The 16,799-nt window shown below is 40.1% G+C and overlaps 1 protein-coding gene across 2 annotated transcripts in view; it reads right to left on the bottom strand.

Annotated features, from left to right (window-relative positions):
• Positions 1–16,799, bottom strand: part of PPARG (peroxisome proliferator activated receptor gamma) — a 52,927-nt gene that overhangs the window by 12,596 nt on the left and 23,532 nt on the right. For both annotated transcript variants that reach the window (XM_056501253.1, XM_056501252.1), the window contains exons 2-5: positions 10,075–10,302; positions 8,048–8,217; positions 5,982–6,120; positions 1,034–1,233 (exon numbers count right to left, since the gene is read on the bottom strand). In XM_056501253.1, the coding sequence (XP_056357228.1) occupies positions 1,034–1,233; positions 5,982–6,120; positions 8,048–8,217; positions 10,075–10,294 (729 nt within the window). In that variant the 5' untranslated portion in view covers positions 10,295–10,302. The remainder of the gene's footprint in view (positions 1–1,033; positions 1,234–5,981; positions 6,121–8,047; positions 8,218–10,074; positions 10,303–16,799) is intronic.

Below are 16,799 nucleotides of genomic sequence, written 5' to 3'. Positions count from 1 at the left end.
ATAAACTTAGCTAATTCAAACTTTATGTGTTTCATGCTGAAAAGTTACTCACATTGTGAGTGCCCACCACATCTAAAGCTTTTATGTGAGAGGTACACTCAATTTATGGAAAACATTAATATTATTATTTAAATTGCCTTTGAGGAAAGGAAGAAATACCTTCTTTGGAGCCTGAAATACCTCTGTGTTCTTTGCTGTCTTTGAAATTATTATGGAAAATAAAATGCAGTCTCTGTTGTAATCCTGACAATAAAATTTATGCCAATGATTTGTGAAAATACATCAAGCTAAGAGTTATAAGTTTTGGAAAACAATTTTGTTCTTTAGGTATTAAAATAGGGTTACCAAAATGGTCAGATATTATTTATCCCCCTCTCACTGAGACAGAAGATTTTTGTGCATTGAAAACAAAATTTCCAAGGCAATGCACAAACCCACTTAAAAGTTCCTTACTTTTCCAAGGTTTTCCTGTCCATTCTCCTAAAATTCCAGCTGCACCAACCCAGGGCACTGATGTGACCTGAGTTAACCCAGAGAAAAGCAGCAATTCATCAGAGCATCGTCAGGATGAGCATCAGCACAGTTCAGCCTCATGGCTGGAATCATTTACCTCTTAGGGAAAGGAATATTCCTCAGGGAACAGCAATTCCTGACAGCTCAAGAGCCACCTTAGACAGATAGTGTGGGAGATAACCTCTGGGCAAGGAGAAGGAAAACGGGAAGAGAGGATCAGGGAATACAAAAAGGTTAAGGTGACCTTCAAATTCTTGTCCCAGTTTCAAGTATTTTATTAGGTGAACTTGGAGTTTTTTCAAATAATGTTTACTTATTCTATCTAAAAACATTTCCTGTGTTTCAGACACAGCTTGAAATGTGTCACTGCCAACAGCAAAGTGGGCTTTTTTTTTTTTTTTCCAGGTTGGGTGTTCTGCATTTTGTTTTTTTAAGAGCTGTGTCGTCAACTTGGCAAATCTTTTACTCAAAAAAAAAAAAAAAAAAAAAAAGGAAGAAGGAAAAAGAAGAGGGAACTGACTGATTTGTCTGTGGTCTTTCCTGTCAGGATGGCCCTGGCCTTGGCCTTGGTGAGAGGGAAGGATTTGATGTAGGAGTCGTACAGGTGCTTGGCCAGCGCCCGCAGGTCGGCGGACTCGGGGTTCAGCTGGTCGATGTCGCTGGAGATCTCTGCCAGCAGCTTCTCCTTCTCTGCCTGGGGCATCCTCCCGAACCTGATGGCTGAGGGACATCACAACAGTTACAAAAAAGCACATTTCAATGGCTGTTCTGCCACCTTCTGCACCTCAAAAAGCACTTTTGAATTTTTGGTCACTTTTCAGCACCTGAAGCTTGTGTTAAACAGGTTTAGGCAAGCAAGGAAAGAGGGGTTTCTGCAGTCATCCAGGCAAAACTGCTGAAGAGCCTTAAAGAAATGCAAACAAATCTCACAGAGGAAACCATCTCTGTGCCCATTATAACACCTTGCTTAGAAATGCACACCTGCTGGTGAAACCCCCTGGTTCTACCTCCAACCTACATAAAATGCAAAGAATATTCAAGATATTCAAGTTCTGTTGGCCCAGGGCAGGAACCACCATTGAGCCTTGTACAAATCACCACATGGACCTGAGATTCTTCATTTGTTTAGAAACAAAACCCTCACATTCCTTGCAGGAGCAAATTCCTAATTAGCTCAGCAGAATTTAATGCAGCAAGTGCTATAAAATGTTAACATGAGAATGAAGGAATGGGGAAGAAGGTTGTACAGGGAATAAAAAGCTGGGAAATGCTGAGTTGTTGTGGTACCTCTATGTGTGTGCAGTATTAAAAAGCCACCTCATCATAGGAGCTCCAAATTGCTCATATCTCCTCTGCACCTCCTACTTTTCCATCCATGGACTTCTTATCCAAGACTATTTATTCATATGGGGACTGACTGGAGAATGTTTCCAATGAGCCATCAAAATCAAGACTGATTTATCACATGATATTTCAGTAAACAGAATTTATTTTGTTTTATGAAAACAAAACAGGACAAAAGAGCATCCAAACAAAAAACGGAAGGAAGAAATCAAGGTTTCTGCATTTTGGCCCTAGGGGGGAAATAGAAATAATATGAATATTTTTTCAGTGATTAGTTGCTCCTTGGATAAAGGAAAAGTGCTGCAAAGATCATATAGAGATGATTTTACTGGGGATGTTTATTTTGGAAACAAGCAGCCAATGAGTTTCTAGGAGTTTCTGCAATGTGTTGATGGGCAAACAGGACATTTTTTCTCAAGAATAAATAATTATGCCAGAATTACAACACATTCCCCTTCTCCATTTTTCCTATATTATATTTATTGATTAGTTGTCTTATTTCATGGCTGTAAAAAGTTGCTTATTTTTATGACTGAACTCCTCTTTCAGCAACCTCAGGCTGTGAGTGACATGTAGCAGGATATTTCAGAATTGTCTGGGTATCCTTTATATTAAATTATACTGAACACCAGCAGGAAATGATTCTGTTGTGGGCCTGTTCCTGGGAGCTGAGTTTGCAAAAGCAGGTTCATAATCTGGAACCCACTGGCAGAAGATTCCATTCCATCAAAAGAAAAGGTGATCAGGACTCAAATGTATTTTAAATATAATATTTCATTATAAAGTATATTTTAAGTATGACAATTCATTAGCAACAAGGAGGGTTGTGAATCAAGCATTCCTATCTTACAATGACATAGACATAGGATTTATTTTTTGATAGAATAAATTATTCTAAATCTATTTAGAATATATTTTACTGGTGGGATATCAGATGCAGCAGATTCTGTTAAAAGTTTATTAGCATTGCAGGCAAAATCAATTTTGTGGGACTAGCCTAGCAGTTTCCTTTTGTAAAAATCCTTGTCACTGTCATTTTGAGGGGGCTGGGACAGAAATCAGAGAGAGGCCAGGCAGTGTGGGAGGCAAGGGGGATTTTGGATGAGAGGAGGAGGGGATGATGGTGATGCCCCTTCCAAAGGTGGGGCTGGGATGAGGACAGGAAAAGCCTGGGAGAGCTCTGGAAAGCTGAGAGGGGTTCAGTGGCAGCTTCTCTCCCTGGAATGCCAGGCTCTGCAGGTCTGGCAGCAGCCACAGCTGGAATGTGGGGTTCTCTCCTTCAGCAGCTCCTCCTTTCCCTTGCATTTACAGGATTCTGCAAAAGGCAGGATAGAGAGCCAGTGGTGAGCACAGTCAGCCCCTCCTGCTGCATTCCATCCTTTGGCTTGCTGTGGAAGAGCTGCAATACTTATCCTGAGCCCAGGTTTTACTGCTTGGAGAAGTTAAATGTGAAAAAGATGATTGTTTATAGACTGTTCTGTAGGGCACTGCTCTTCTGCTTGTCTGGGTTATTTCTGGGCACAAAGGAGAACACAAATAGCCCCTAAATACAGTTTGTCACATTAGAAACCACGAGGTGAAGCCAGGCTGGACACCTGTCTGATTTTAGTGGAGATGTGCCCAGATTGAGCAATCCCCTGCTCCCAGAACTGATGATAAAGACATTGCCATGTGTCTGTCTTTCCCATTCCAATGGCTGGGTTAACACCAGCAGTACTTTCAGCAGAAGAGAACAAAATAAATTGCATTTTAAAACCAAAATTTCTGCTCAGTGGCCCTTCAGAACACAATCTGCACAAGTGAGGGTTAAGCCCAGAGCAGCACTGTGGCTAGAGAAGGAAAGGAAAACAATATTCCAAGCATGAGAACACCAGTGTCTTCTTTAACCTTTAGCCAAGTGGTATGGAGCATTTCTACGTGAAAAAATGTGGCTGTAGCTGCTGAGAGTCTCCTTGCAGTCCCCCTGTTGTCCTGATCATTTTGCAATAATACATCCACACAAGGACAGGCACAGACTGGAACCCTCAGGCACAAATAACCCACATTCTGCTCCAAAGCATTTAAAATTCTGATAATTTCCCTACTCCAGTGGCTGAAGTGTAATCTGGAGATGTAACATCAAAATGTGCCCCAGTGTCATTGGTGAAACTCCCTGGATCCACCTCCAACCTACATAAAATGCAAAAAATATTTAAGATATTAAAGTTCTGTTGGCTTAGGGTAGGAACACCTCAAGTGTTGCATTTCCTTATGTTTCTGGGTCCTCAAAGGTGAAATTCAGCTCTTTTTTATAAATTTGTTTATAAATTATGAAGGAATGAGGGTGTTTTGTGCAAGGCAATGTAACCAGAGCAGGCAAAATAAAAAAGGCAAGTGTGGAAGGGAAAGTTTGAGTAGAAACTCTGAGTCCTTGTTGGGAGAACTCTTGGTTGGAGCAAAGGAAAATGTTCCTTGGAGCCCTGGGGCAAATGGCTTTGCCCTTTTCCTGCCTCCCCCAATCCTAGAACCTTGGTGGTGCCACAGCTTCTGCCTGGGCAGTGGCTAAAGAGGGAAAAACACAGGTGAAATGTGAATTTTAATTCTAGAATCTTTAAAATTCTATTTCTTTTTATCCTAGAAATGTGAGTTTTTATTCTACATGTAACCCAGAGAGTATGGTCTGGGTCATCCCTTCCTGATGGAACTGCCCTTGGATCCCATGAACTGGGAGCTGTGCTGCCAGGCCAGGGGAGAATTTGGCATGAACCTTGAAAATAAGAATTAAAAACCCCTTCTGAATTACTATAAAAATACCCACAGTAGCATTTCAAAATTAGATTTATTTTTAAGTGTTACTGTTGCATCCCAGGAATTTGAAAACTGTATTTTCTATTAGCAAAACATTTCCCAGACCAATTTACATTCAGTGCAAGTATTAAAACTTTGCAAACCACAGTCCAGCTTTCCTCTTGGGGACAGCACACTCATTTTTTATATTGAAAATAATGAAAGTTCTAAAAAAACCACAGAGAAATTATTTTCCCAGTCATGTTTGCAATTCTTTACCCTTAGAATTACATAAGTCTCTATGTTATGACATTTAATTCCTGTTTTTGCTCAGCTTTGCCAAAGCAAGGCAACAAAGAATCTTCATTATGTCCTTCTGCCCAAACATTCATAACTATTTCCACATGAATTTCTCTGTTAATTTTAAATTTCAGAAGGATTTTCTTCTAGAGGAGTATTTTGATATTCTACATGCCATTTACTTATGGTAAAGAAGGCAACCACAGATGTGGGTGTCCTAGGAAGGAGGAGGACAGGGATTTTTAAAACTCTACAATTCATGAAAATGAATATTTTCATTTCAAATATGCTGTGCTTCAGCATGAGAAGTGCTCACTCAGTCATGCCAACAGCCCTTGGTAAGTGGCCTTAAATTCAAGTTGCTGTTGTTCTCAAAGCCCCAGATCCTCTAACCCAGCTTTCATAATCAAGTTTATGGCTTCCAGGAAAGGCATCTTGAGCTCCAGCAGGCAAAAGGGTCCAGTCAGAAAATAAGACAGTGAAGTGAAAAATAGCAATTACACAAGGAATATATCCAGGGAAAAATAGCAATTACACAAGGAATATATTCAAGAGGAACTACCAATGGCAGGAATGATGGACAGTAAAACCAACTCATGCTCCATTATGTATTAAAGCAAGAAAAGCAAATCACCACTGTAAAGGTGGAGAATCCTCCAGCTTGTCCCATACCTATTACTATATTCTAAAAACTCAATTTCAATGTGAAATCACACACTTCTGTTTTAACTACACACCAGTGACTCCAACTCCATCACTCAAATTTGAAAGCTTTTTCCAAAGCCTCAAGTCAAAAGCAGTGTTCTCCAGGGGGTCAGTGCTAGAAAGCACAGAAAGCTCAAAAACCCCAAAACTCCCAGGTTTCTGGGATCCAACACTCCAACTGTCTGATTTTGATGTCAAAGCAATCTCAAGTCATAGACAGGTTCCTAAACTCAGGGAATCTCTGACTTGTATTTCTAAACTGAGGGCATCCCAGCAGCACATCCAGCAGTTGTGTTAGCTCCATGTCATTTTTCAGATGAAGCACTGCTGCTTGAAGCTCCAGGTGCACTCACCATTGTGTGACATTCCAACAGCCAGGCATTTCTGAAACCTGCAGTACTGACATTTATTCCTGCTTTTCTTATGGATCCGGCAGTTCAGATCACACCTGTCGTAAATGAGCTTTAACCTGATTGTCCTTCGAAAAAAACCCTGCAGAAAACAGAAAAAAAAAAAAAATGGGAAAGGATGCAGGAACCTGCCAGTGCCATCCTGGCCCTTGTGCCCCCACCCAGAACACCTGGCAGTGAAGTTCCAAGGGAAGCAAAGCTCCTGCTGCCATCCCCTCTGCTCCCACCTGCTGTTTCCCACTCAGTTTGAGAGAGGATGAAATTCTCACAAATTTAAAGGGGGTTAAAGCACATCAGGGATGTAATTTAAGAGCACAACTCCAAAGCTTCATTTGTCCCACTCCTCGTGGGACAATTATTATGAACCAAACGTGACATTTTCAAAATTTAAAGTTCACTACCAATGTAGAAAATTTGTTGTTAACCATGACAAACCATAGGTCTGCCAACAGCAGTTCAAAATGGTTCTGAGTTATTTCTCTTTTTACAGTTTAAAGATGCTTTTATGGATCAGTCATAATTAATGAATAAAGTTTATCCAGAGTTATCACCCTTTTTTCCCCTGTAAAACTTACTTCTTCCTTACAGGGAACAATACTAAAAGCATAATGCCAACTTTTATTTATATAATTAACTGTAATTTAAGTAATGTACTTTGCACTTATTGCTTTATGAGTGTTCCTGATTCACTGCTAAGAATTTTATTTAAGCTCTGGATTGGTTCTTTCCTTTTAGTTATTTTCCTCAAGATACTGAAAATGGAGAAGATGGGAATTTCACATTAAACTCTAATGTTTTTCTTTGACCTCAATGAATTATTAATAATTTAATTCTCTGACATTTCTTCCCTTGTTCTTGAGGACTGAGATTTTTACACCATCCATCTGTCCTTTACAGGTTATAAACACTAAATATCACTGATATAAAAAAAAATTAGAGGGGTTTTAAAGCAGAAAGCACATTCCTCAATATCATCAGACTTCTCTGTAGCCACCTAAGAAGTGTAAAATTAATCAGAATAACAGAGCCTGAATTTTAATTGCTCAAAATTATGGAGTTGGGCACGAGTTGGCTCTTGCTCTGTTTTAAGAATTCAGATTTTCTGCACATGACATCCAAATGGAAAGAAATATGCTTGCACCCAGCAGGAATGAAATATGCTTGCATGATTGAAAGAAGGGAAAAAAATGCACAAAAAAATGGAACAGATCAACACCATCAACAAGAAAAAAGCAAGCTAGGTTCTAAAAACTCCTGCTTATTAAACCATAAATGATACGTGGAAAAATTAACGTAAATGCCTAAAAAACTTTTTTTTTTTTTTTTTTTTAAGCACAAAGGTGTGATTTGCAGGACTCTTCCTGAGTGGGTAGATGGTAGGGGACAAAACTCAAGAGCTCTGTTGAAGCTAAATGTTAGTTACAGTTTATTATAAAAGCAGGACATAAAGAGATAAAAGGGGGGAGGGAGAGAGAGAGAGAAGAGGGAGAAGAGAGCAAGAAGAAGAGCAAGAGAGAGGGTAAAGAGAGAGAGTAAGGAGAAGAGAGGAAGAGGAGTAAGAGAATGATTTCCTGTTTACAATACAATAAATTTTCTTCCATGATGGATATTCTGATTTCTACTAACTATTACTATTTGTAACACAAGATACAAATTCTATAGCATTTACATAGAGCCTATAGGATAACGTGTTACATTTTAAACTCTAAGATTTAATTTTTGGACCCTGGCAAGTCTTTTTGTGACTTTTGGAGTTGCTCTCTGGCTGAGGGCATTGTTTTGTCAAGAGGGGATTAGTTCAGGGGCCATCCTATTGTTTCATGGTAATTCAGTAACTAAGGCTTGGCATCTCAAACGTGGCTTTCATTTCACCTTCGCTTATGCTTTCAGAATCTGGGCACTCATATTTGCACAATTGCTCTGTTCCATCTTTTGCAGCAGTGATTTTAGCAGGTTATGCAGCTGAGGAGAGGGGGAGAAGCTGGAGCAGGGCTGTTGGGGCAGCTCACCTTGCAGCCCTCGCAGGCGTGCACGCCGTAGTGGAAGCCGGAGGCTTTGTCCCCGCACACGCGGCACTCGATGGCCATCAGCGAGCTGGACGCCTCCTCCTGAGGCCTCTGGTACAGCTGCACCTTTTCTGAGAAATAGGGTGGGGAGGGAGGCTCCATCTTGATGGCACCTGGGCACAGAGAGGGGTGAAGTGATAAACTCCAGCCAAACTCAGGGAGGGAGCAGTGAGGAACAGCCAGCGGTGTTGGGATGCTCCACAGCAAAGCCAGCAGCAGGCAAAGGCTGCAGAAGGAGCTGCAGCTGCATTTCAAGCTGGAAAAACATGGATGGGGCAGATTCTGATGGGGAAATTACAGATTTTTTTATTACAGATCCAGCTTTCAGCTCTGCAGTGTGGAATGGCTTAAAGATGGATGTTAAAAGTTATTGTATGGAGAACTCGGGAGAGTTAAAAATTAAGTTGCTTAAAGATGGATAAATTCAATTAAATGGCTTAAAGATGGATATTGAAAGTTATTGTATGGAGAACTCAGGAGAGTTAAAAATTAAGTTGCTTAAAGATGGATAAATTCAATTAAATGGCTTAAAGATGGATATTAAAAGTTATTGTATGGAGAACTCAGGCTTTACTCAGCCTCCACATGGTTCATTACTTTAAGGTGCTGAGAACTCCTACAGGGAGATGGGCTGCAGTGTCCAATCTAGTTTAAAAAGTATTCAAGTGTCTAATAGAGCTATATCTAGAATAATGTATTATTCAATAATATATATATATGTGATAAAATAATAATGATATTTCAAGAAATTTAGCTCTCTCTTGGGAGAACTGTTGAGCTTCAGGTGCAGTTTAGAGATAAATTTGCTCTTCTGAAAGTTTCTAATTAAGAGAGCAATTTCTAATATTGAATGATCTAAAGCAAGTAAATATTATGTCTTTGAATCAATCACCACTGGTCATAGAAGAGAGCTGTGACATTTGAAAGTTACATTACATCAGGAGTGATGTAACAGAGTATTAAAGAAGGTGAGTATTTTTATTTTTCCAGATGGGTTATATCATACAAACTAGAAAGATTTATTCCTATACAAACTGGGAAGAAATTATCTAAGCAAAGATGAGGAGGATTTATGCCATCTGAACTCTGCTGCACTTTTTAAAACTACTTGGCATTAAAGTGTTATGAATATTTCTAATGAAACAAAAGAAAAATAAATGACCAGCTGGAAAAATGTCCATTCATTTATTGTAGTAGTAGTGCAGAGATACACAGCACCTGCTTCACTGTGCTACCAAAATGAAATACCACAATTTCCCCAGCAAGAATTCCATTAAAGAGTTCTTGTACAGATTACTACAAATAAAAGTGAGGTCAGATCTAAGCTGAAGTAGATCCTTAAAAGAGTTCCAGGCACAGCAACCTCACATTCCTACTCTGAGCAGGAATGCAGTAACAAATTATTTAGGAATAGGTCACTTCCTTTCTTGAAAGGAGAATTTAGTGGTTTTTTGTCAGTATGAATTGTGCAAGAGCAGCATGTTTCATGGCAAGTAAATAATCCAGGAGCTGGGATAGAGCTGTAACAATGCTGTGGCTCAGGGGTAGCCAACATTTCTATTCCATCCATTCCTGAGGCTGTTTGGAATTTAAAAGCTGCACATATTAATAATTCAAATGTTCTGTATGCTGGGCATTCTACAACACTCAGGGTGTTTATTCTGCATTGTGTGCACTGAGCTTCAAAGGAAAAGCTGCACACAAGGTACAGGAATAGGAGACAACAGAGAGTCCATGTGTTTAATAACAAGGAATTTTGGATTCTTTATGATACCTTTGCTAAACTCCAGCTGCTGCTCTGGCAGGGTGAAGGTCTGCTATGAGTATTCTCTCTTTTCTATCTGCCCTGCAAGAGCATCTCTGCTGACACAGGGGATCTGAATTCTAAATCTATGTGCTGCTAGCACATGTTCCAGGGAATGAAGGAAACATGGGCATGAGGGAAACACTTCCAAAAAGGCAAAGCTTACTTTGGCAATCCTGGAGCTTGATATCATATTTATAATCCAGGCCTGACTGGTCAGCTCTGGCAAGAGGAAGATCTTCATAGTGTGGGGAGGAAATGCTCGAGAAGTCAACGGTGGTGAAGGGCTTGATGTCAAAGGAATGTGTGTGATCATCCATGGCTGACAGGTCCACAGGGCTGATTCCAAAATTCAGGGGCCAAAACGGCATTTCTGTGTCAACCATTGTAATCCCTGCAAACACCAACAAGAAAAAGACATTTCAGGAGGAGCTGTTGATCTCCAGTATGTCCAGCCCCAAGCTGAGGTCCAAGTGTCCCATGTCCACAGGCTTGAGATGAAAACTTTAACTGCATTTCTCCACAGCATGCATATCAATAAAATTAGAAGTTTTCCACAAAGGATTCTCATTTTTGCAAATTCTAAGCATCATTCTTCCCAAGTGCCTGAAAATCTCAAGGATTTTTATATTAAGAAAAGAACCCAAAGTAGCTGGTATTAAATAGTGGTGGTTTTCCTCCAAATAACCAGAAATATTTGAAAACTCTGCTCATTTGAGTTTGCCAAAAGTTTAATCCCAGTCTTGAACCCAAGGATCAAGAAAATGTAAGTTATGACTTTTCAAATTCCATGCAGATTTATGCAAACTTTGAAAGCAGTAAACAAAGAAGAAACTATTTCAAAAATCTTCTGCAAATTGAGTGAATTTAGATTGAGATATGAAATGTTTTTCCAAGTCTTCTTCTGACAGATAGCTGAACCAAAATCCTTGATTTAGACAGATTTCAACCATGAAAAAGTTTGTAAGTTACAGCAAGTGCAAAGGTTATTTTATAACCAGTGTCTGTGTTTAATTTTCCACAATTTATAAAAAGAACATTCTACCCTAAAAATAGAAGAGATGTTTCAGAACTAAAATAGCTTGGTCACTTTGGCTGTTTAATTTGGACTTTAGACCCAATCAAGTGAGTGGCCTTTAACCTCTAGATAGCAGAAACTTTGATTTGATGTGCTTGGAATCAAAGCTACTCTGTCACACAGCCAAAAGTGCTGTTGCAAAATGGAGCCCTGGGAACAGAGGTGCCCCAGAATTTGGAGCTGAGCCTGTTTTGGACAGGTAAGTGAAGCTGGCACTGCTGAGATTCCAGTGCCTAGAAATGGCTGCAGTTCTCTTTGCCTTCCCTCAGGAATGTCACCAGCATTCTTCCCATTTTTAGCACTCCCAGGACAACCCTTCAGTTCTGCTTTGGTGCTGACAACAAAGGCTGCAAGGGATCTCTTTAATTCTTAAATTTGAGAGGAGGAATTCTCACTGCAGTGGGAACAGAGAGGTGCTGCTGGGTCCCACTGGATGGGATACTAAGGATGTTATCCTCAATGGAAGGAAGGAAACAACAGGATTCCTGACTGCCACAAGGGGCAAAGCCCTGGGGAAAATACATGACAGCTTGTCAGAGCACCTTGCTGTCCTGTGTCATCTCCCAGATGATCAAGTTTCAAGTCCAGGGCTCAAATCATGGCTCTGCCCAGGCTCCCCAGGGAATGGTGACATTCCCAAGGCTGCCAGAGCTCCAGGAGTGTTTGGACAGCACTGCCAGGGATGCCCAGGGTGGGATTTTGGGGTGCCTGTGCAGGGCCAGGAGTTGGACTGGATGATCCTTGGAGGTCCCTTCCAACTGAGGAGATTCTCAGGTTCTGTGACATTTTCTGTGACTGGCCACCAGCACTGGGAAATGTCCTACCAAAACAGATTTCCCAAGGAAATAATAAACCAGAATAGACTCCTTCTTAAGAGCCTATTTCTTGTAATGACCTGACACAAAAAAAAAAAAAGCAGAAATCAAGAGACATTTTAAATTGGTTCTTTTAGGCAAGTTCAGCACCTGCTGAAAGCCAGGACAAGCTCAGGCCAGGACAAGCTCACTGAACTCCAACACTGATCTCACTGAAAATATTAACAGCTCTCCTGCACTCCCCATCAAACTCTGAAAAATAATCTCACAATCTCCAGACCTCACCACTTTGTCTTTTCAGGTTAAAAAGCTTCAGTTTGCTGAACCTCTGTGAGCTGAACAGAGCTGAGCTGGATTTCCCTTCCCTCAGTCCATTCTGGGATGTTCTGGAGAAGTTGATGATGTATGCCATGAGTAATTCTGTGAAACTCCTGCATCATTACAACCCAGGGTGCATGAACTGCCCTGTGTACAGATATCTCACAGCTTAGAAAAACTCAGATAAGCAGGTGAGTCCAGAGGTCTGGCTTGGCACGCACAAGCTCCAAAATCTAAGAGCTTGTAGTAATTTCTTATCAGAAATCTTGTTTCCCAGTCAGCACAGCCAAATCATTCCAGCCAAGTCTACCAAAAAATGCCAGAGTGGTTTTGTGGTAAAAGTATTTCTAGCCTAGAATTGTGATAGTTTAGATTTTTATGACATTTTACAAGAAACAAACTAAATAATTAACAAGTAACCATCACTGAATATAAGGGGTTTGGTTTCATTCATGCTGTTTTTTCTCTACTAATTGTTGTTTTCTCTATGTCTGTCCAAATCACACACATGCTCTGGGTGCTGAGAACAGAGGAAATACAAATGCCAAGATCACCTCACAGAGAAAAGCAGGGAATTGTGGCTGCACCTATCAGCTACTGAGTAATTCTGCTTTATCCCACTCCTATTTCTGCTGCAAGGTAATAAAATCTGCAGCCAGCAGCCATTTACAAATCTTTAGTCAAAAGCCTATAAACTCCACCCCTTCCAGAGGTTAACATCCCATGACTCTCAAAATCCCAGAGTAGCATTGTTCATTAGCATTTCTGAATGATTGTAATTTCCAGGTTTGCTCAGGGTTTGGGTTTAAAGCACAAAGTGTCTTGTTACAGTTTTAAAATTCCAGTCTTCACATATGATTTAAGAAAATTATGGATATCTTGCTCAATTTAAAAAAATTTTCTGTTACAATAGAAATAATGAATTTCAATTTTCAGATGAATTTATATCAGAGATACTAAAATGAAGGAAACATTTTCCATGCTATTTTTATTTTTGCATTATTGAAAACCAAAATGTGAAGACTGTTCCTATCTTTAATGATTATTTCACAAATATTTCTATTTTGCATGTAGCTTCACTTGATTTTTGCTGTCTTTGTCTTTTACCCTCCCTAGGAAAGAGGAAAGCAACATTCTCCTCTGGGGAAAAAAAACAAACTAACATTAACTAATTGTAGTCTTCTCATGGCTTTAAAGAACCAAAAAACAACAGCCAATATTTTAAAAATCCAGTGGACAGGCTAGGGGATGCTTTTATAACTCCCAGCTGCTTGTGTGACATCCAGGTAACAGATCTGTAAGTATTTATCTGATTTAGAAGATTTTCATGTGCAAAAGTCCTTCTCAGCCAGCAAGAGTAACAGCAGCAGTTATTCAGGAAGTCAGATGGAAGAGCTTGGACATTTAATCCTCCAAAAGAGCAGGAGTGAAAGAGATAATGCTGCTGAGATAATATTTAATTCTGAGATGTGGAGCTTTCCAAGTGGGTTTAATCTCCTGTGGAGCTGCTCAAGGTTATGTGCAAGAGCCCAAAGGCACTGAGCTCACCTGGCACAGCCACCCTTGGTTATTCTGCTGCTGATAGGCAGAAACCTCACCTCATCAATCACCTCATCCCCTGACTGCTCTGCTCTCCAGTTCCTCAGACAGTTATTCCCTGCAGTTCTCCTGCTAGGAAAACATCAAATCTAACAGAGGAGATTGCCATGGTATGAAAAACATCCTGGAGCACGAGCTGCTCTTTACCATAAACACTACCTGTGCTCAGGTAACCTGAAGGGCCTGTTGTGCTGCATTCTAGACACGCTCTTTCCAGACAAAACTACCAAAATATGACCCTACAGGTATTTAATGAAGCAACCAGAACATCCCAACTTTTACAGAAAATAAGACAAAAATAAATAGGTAAAGCCTCTCAGCTCTGAAACATTATTAAAATCAAGGAAGGTATAATGATGTGACATGGGCAGGTATAAATATGGACTAATTGATATGTGAGCTAAATAATGCTGTGGGTTTTTCTTAATGAAGACAAATTTCATGGAAAAGATTGGATTTCCTCTCATGTATGAATGTGTCAGAGTTTGTCAAGTAAACTCATATGCAAGTCCTGAAGAACTTAATGGGACTTTTGCCAATTAATTTAATTAAGGCAGCTCAGCCCCTCTGTGAAATAAAGCCCTACATAAGTTGGTTAAGATCACAAAATCATTCTCAGCTTTTAGTAGAAATTTAGAGATGGTGAAGGGGCATCTCTTTAGGAGATACTTTCCTCAATAATTAAAATTATATATTTTTCACTAATAGAAATGGACTTTATCTAATAGACAACATTTGTATCGAACAGAGATAATTTTGTTTTGGATTAACCAAACTCTGTGAATTGTTTTTGTGTCTCAAACAATGCCTCAAAGCTGTTGCCCATTGCTATTTCACACATTCCTGGCCTGCAGATTCCTGATTTCCCCCCATTTCCTGGCACAGGACCTGAACCTCTCTGTGTCCTGTTGCTGCAGAGTCAGCAGAGGGAGCACAACGTAACTAAAAAAAAACCTCTTTCCAAGAACTCTGCTGGCACAGCCAGTGATGCAAAAAAACCAAAGGATAGAAAGAGAGCCTTGGTGGCTGATGCCCCCAATTCTGTGTTTGACAGAGTCAGTACTCTGCCAGCTGCAGCAGGAAAAGCAAAGTCATGGCAAAAAAAACCCCTATAAAGCCTTGCTTTAGAAAATCAATTACAGAATTTTTATTGTTTAAAAGGAGAGATAGAAAGGTGATTCTTTTTTTCTTCTGATCCATGTGCATACTCAAAACATTGTCAGAATTCAGGGTAGAAAATGCTTCAATGATGTGGTGATGAACAAAAATGCCAAACAGCAATATTGCTAGGATTAAAATAATTATCCTAAGCAGCCATTCCTCAAACAAATTACACATTAGGAGACACTGTGGATGTGGGAAAAGAGTCCAGACCTCTGAGAGAATAAGTATTAAATTTTTGATTGTAAATTCAAAGGGTTTTTGAAGCCATGGTGTTGCCCCCTGCACCCAGCCCAGAGCCAGGCACACTCCTGGGAGCACCCAGCCTCACCAGACCTGGGAATTGCCTTTTCAAGCATGAATTTATCAAAACCACCTACAGGAATTAAAACTGACCTCTCTACAGGACAGAAGAAGCCATTTTTTTATATAGGTTGTTTTTTTTTATATATAGGTTGTTTTTTGTTTTTTTTTTTCAGTTAAAGAACTGTAAATCAAACCTCCCCACACCTTAATTTAGCTGTGAAAACAAAGAAAATACCCAGTGTCTCTAGCAAATGTTGAGTGCCAAAAGAGCTCCATAATAAAATGTAACTTGGTGAAAAAAGGAGTTCACAAATGACCAACAATGGCAATTTTTAAGATGAATGACTTTAAAAGCACAGCAAGACAAGAGATGATTTTTCTCTTTTGTCTCCAGGTTCAGCTCTGAAGCCACTAAAAACAACCCCAAGAAATTACCACGTCCACCTGGATATCCCAGAAAGGTGCCACATGGAGAGCAGCCCTTGGAAAGAACAAAATAAACACTCAGTGTTTACAATCAATAGAACAAGTGGAGGGTTCTGGACCACACCTCAGGGGTTAATCACTGAGAAGGAGGGACAGGCTCCTGTCCCACCCACTGTCCCAACCTGCAGAACCAGCACAGGGCCCAAATTCTGAGAGCAGGAGGAAAAGCAGCCAAAGGTGTGCCAGAAACCCAGAACAAACCCTGCTGGGGATGCTCTTTTCTGTCCCATCTCCCAGTCGGACCAGAAATCCCCGAGCTGCAAGGGCTGCAGAGCCCAGTGACAGCCACATCCCTCAAAAAACCAAATAAAAGGGAAAAGGGGAGGCAAGCCCTTCATCCTCCCAGCAAGGCTGCACGGTAAAACACCAGGAGGAATTGGATAAATCCAAACTCCTGGAAAGGCCAAAAGAAAACAACTCGTAAATCAGTAGGAAATGTATTTTATTCCTATGGCTGAATTATAACTACAAGCTGTGCTCACTAAAAGCACAGTCCATAAAATTTACCACAATGTTTAAGAGGCAGTTGTTAATAGGAACAAGGAAGAAAAGCCCATTCAGGGAATAATAGAGCTGCTTAGTATTAAATACATTTTCTATTCCATGGAATTCACACAAAATGGCCTGGGTTTCTTGGAATAGCAGCATTTTATACCCTTGCAGCAACATAAACTCTTGTAAATACAATTGCAAATCAGAAACAAGTTAAAAAATGCCACAGGCTACTCAGATATCTCCCAAATTCTCCCATCCTATTTTAATTTGTTAATGTAGGGTTTGTTACATGCTGATACTGGATAGAGATCCATGAAACTTCAGGTTATTCCAGGGTATGAAAGAAAGGCTGTGCTCAAGTAGCTTAAATAGAAATTGAGAATATTGGACAAGGGAAATTTCTGTGTAAGAAATACTGATTTATACATCTGAAAAACCCATGGGCAGGTAGGTCAGATTTAAAAGGAACAGCACTTCTAAAATCATGGAGAACTTAACTATAAATTTCTGGAAGTGACAGAGTTGGGCTCCTGGTGGAAAAATGTGACTACAAGGAGAAATAAAAGTGCTCTACTGCAGTCACAGCCCTGGCAGAAGCAGTGAGATGAGGAGATCATGTCTGTTCAATTCAGA

This window comes from Oenanthe melanoleuca, chromosome 12 (assembly GCF_029582105.1).
Source record: "Oenanthe melanoleuca isolate GR-GAL-2019-014 chromosome 12, OMel1.0, whole genome shotgun sequence".
NCBI lineage: Eukaryota > Metazoa > Chordata > Aves > Passeriformes > Muscicapidae > Oenanthe > Oenanthe melanoleuca.
The sequence above is the reverse complement of the archived record's forward strand: the minus strand, read 5'-3'. Positions and strand labels throughout refer to the sequence as shown.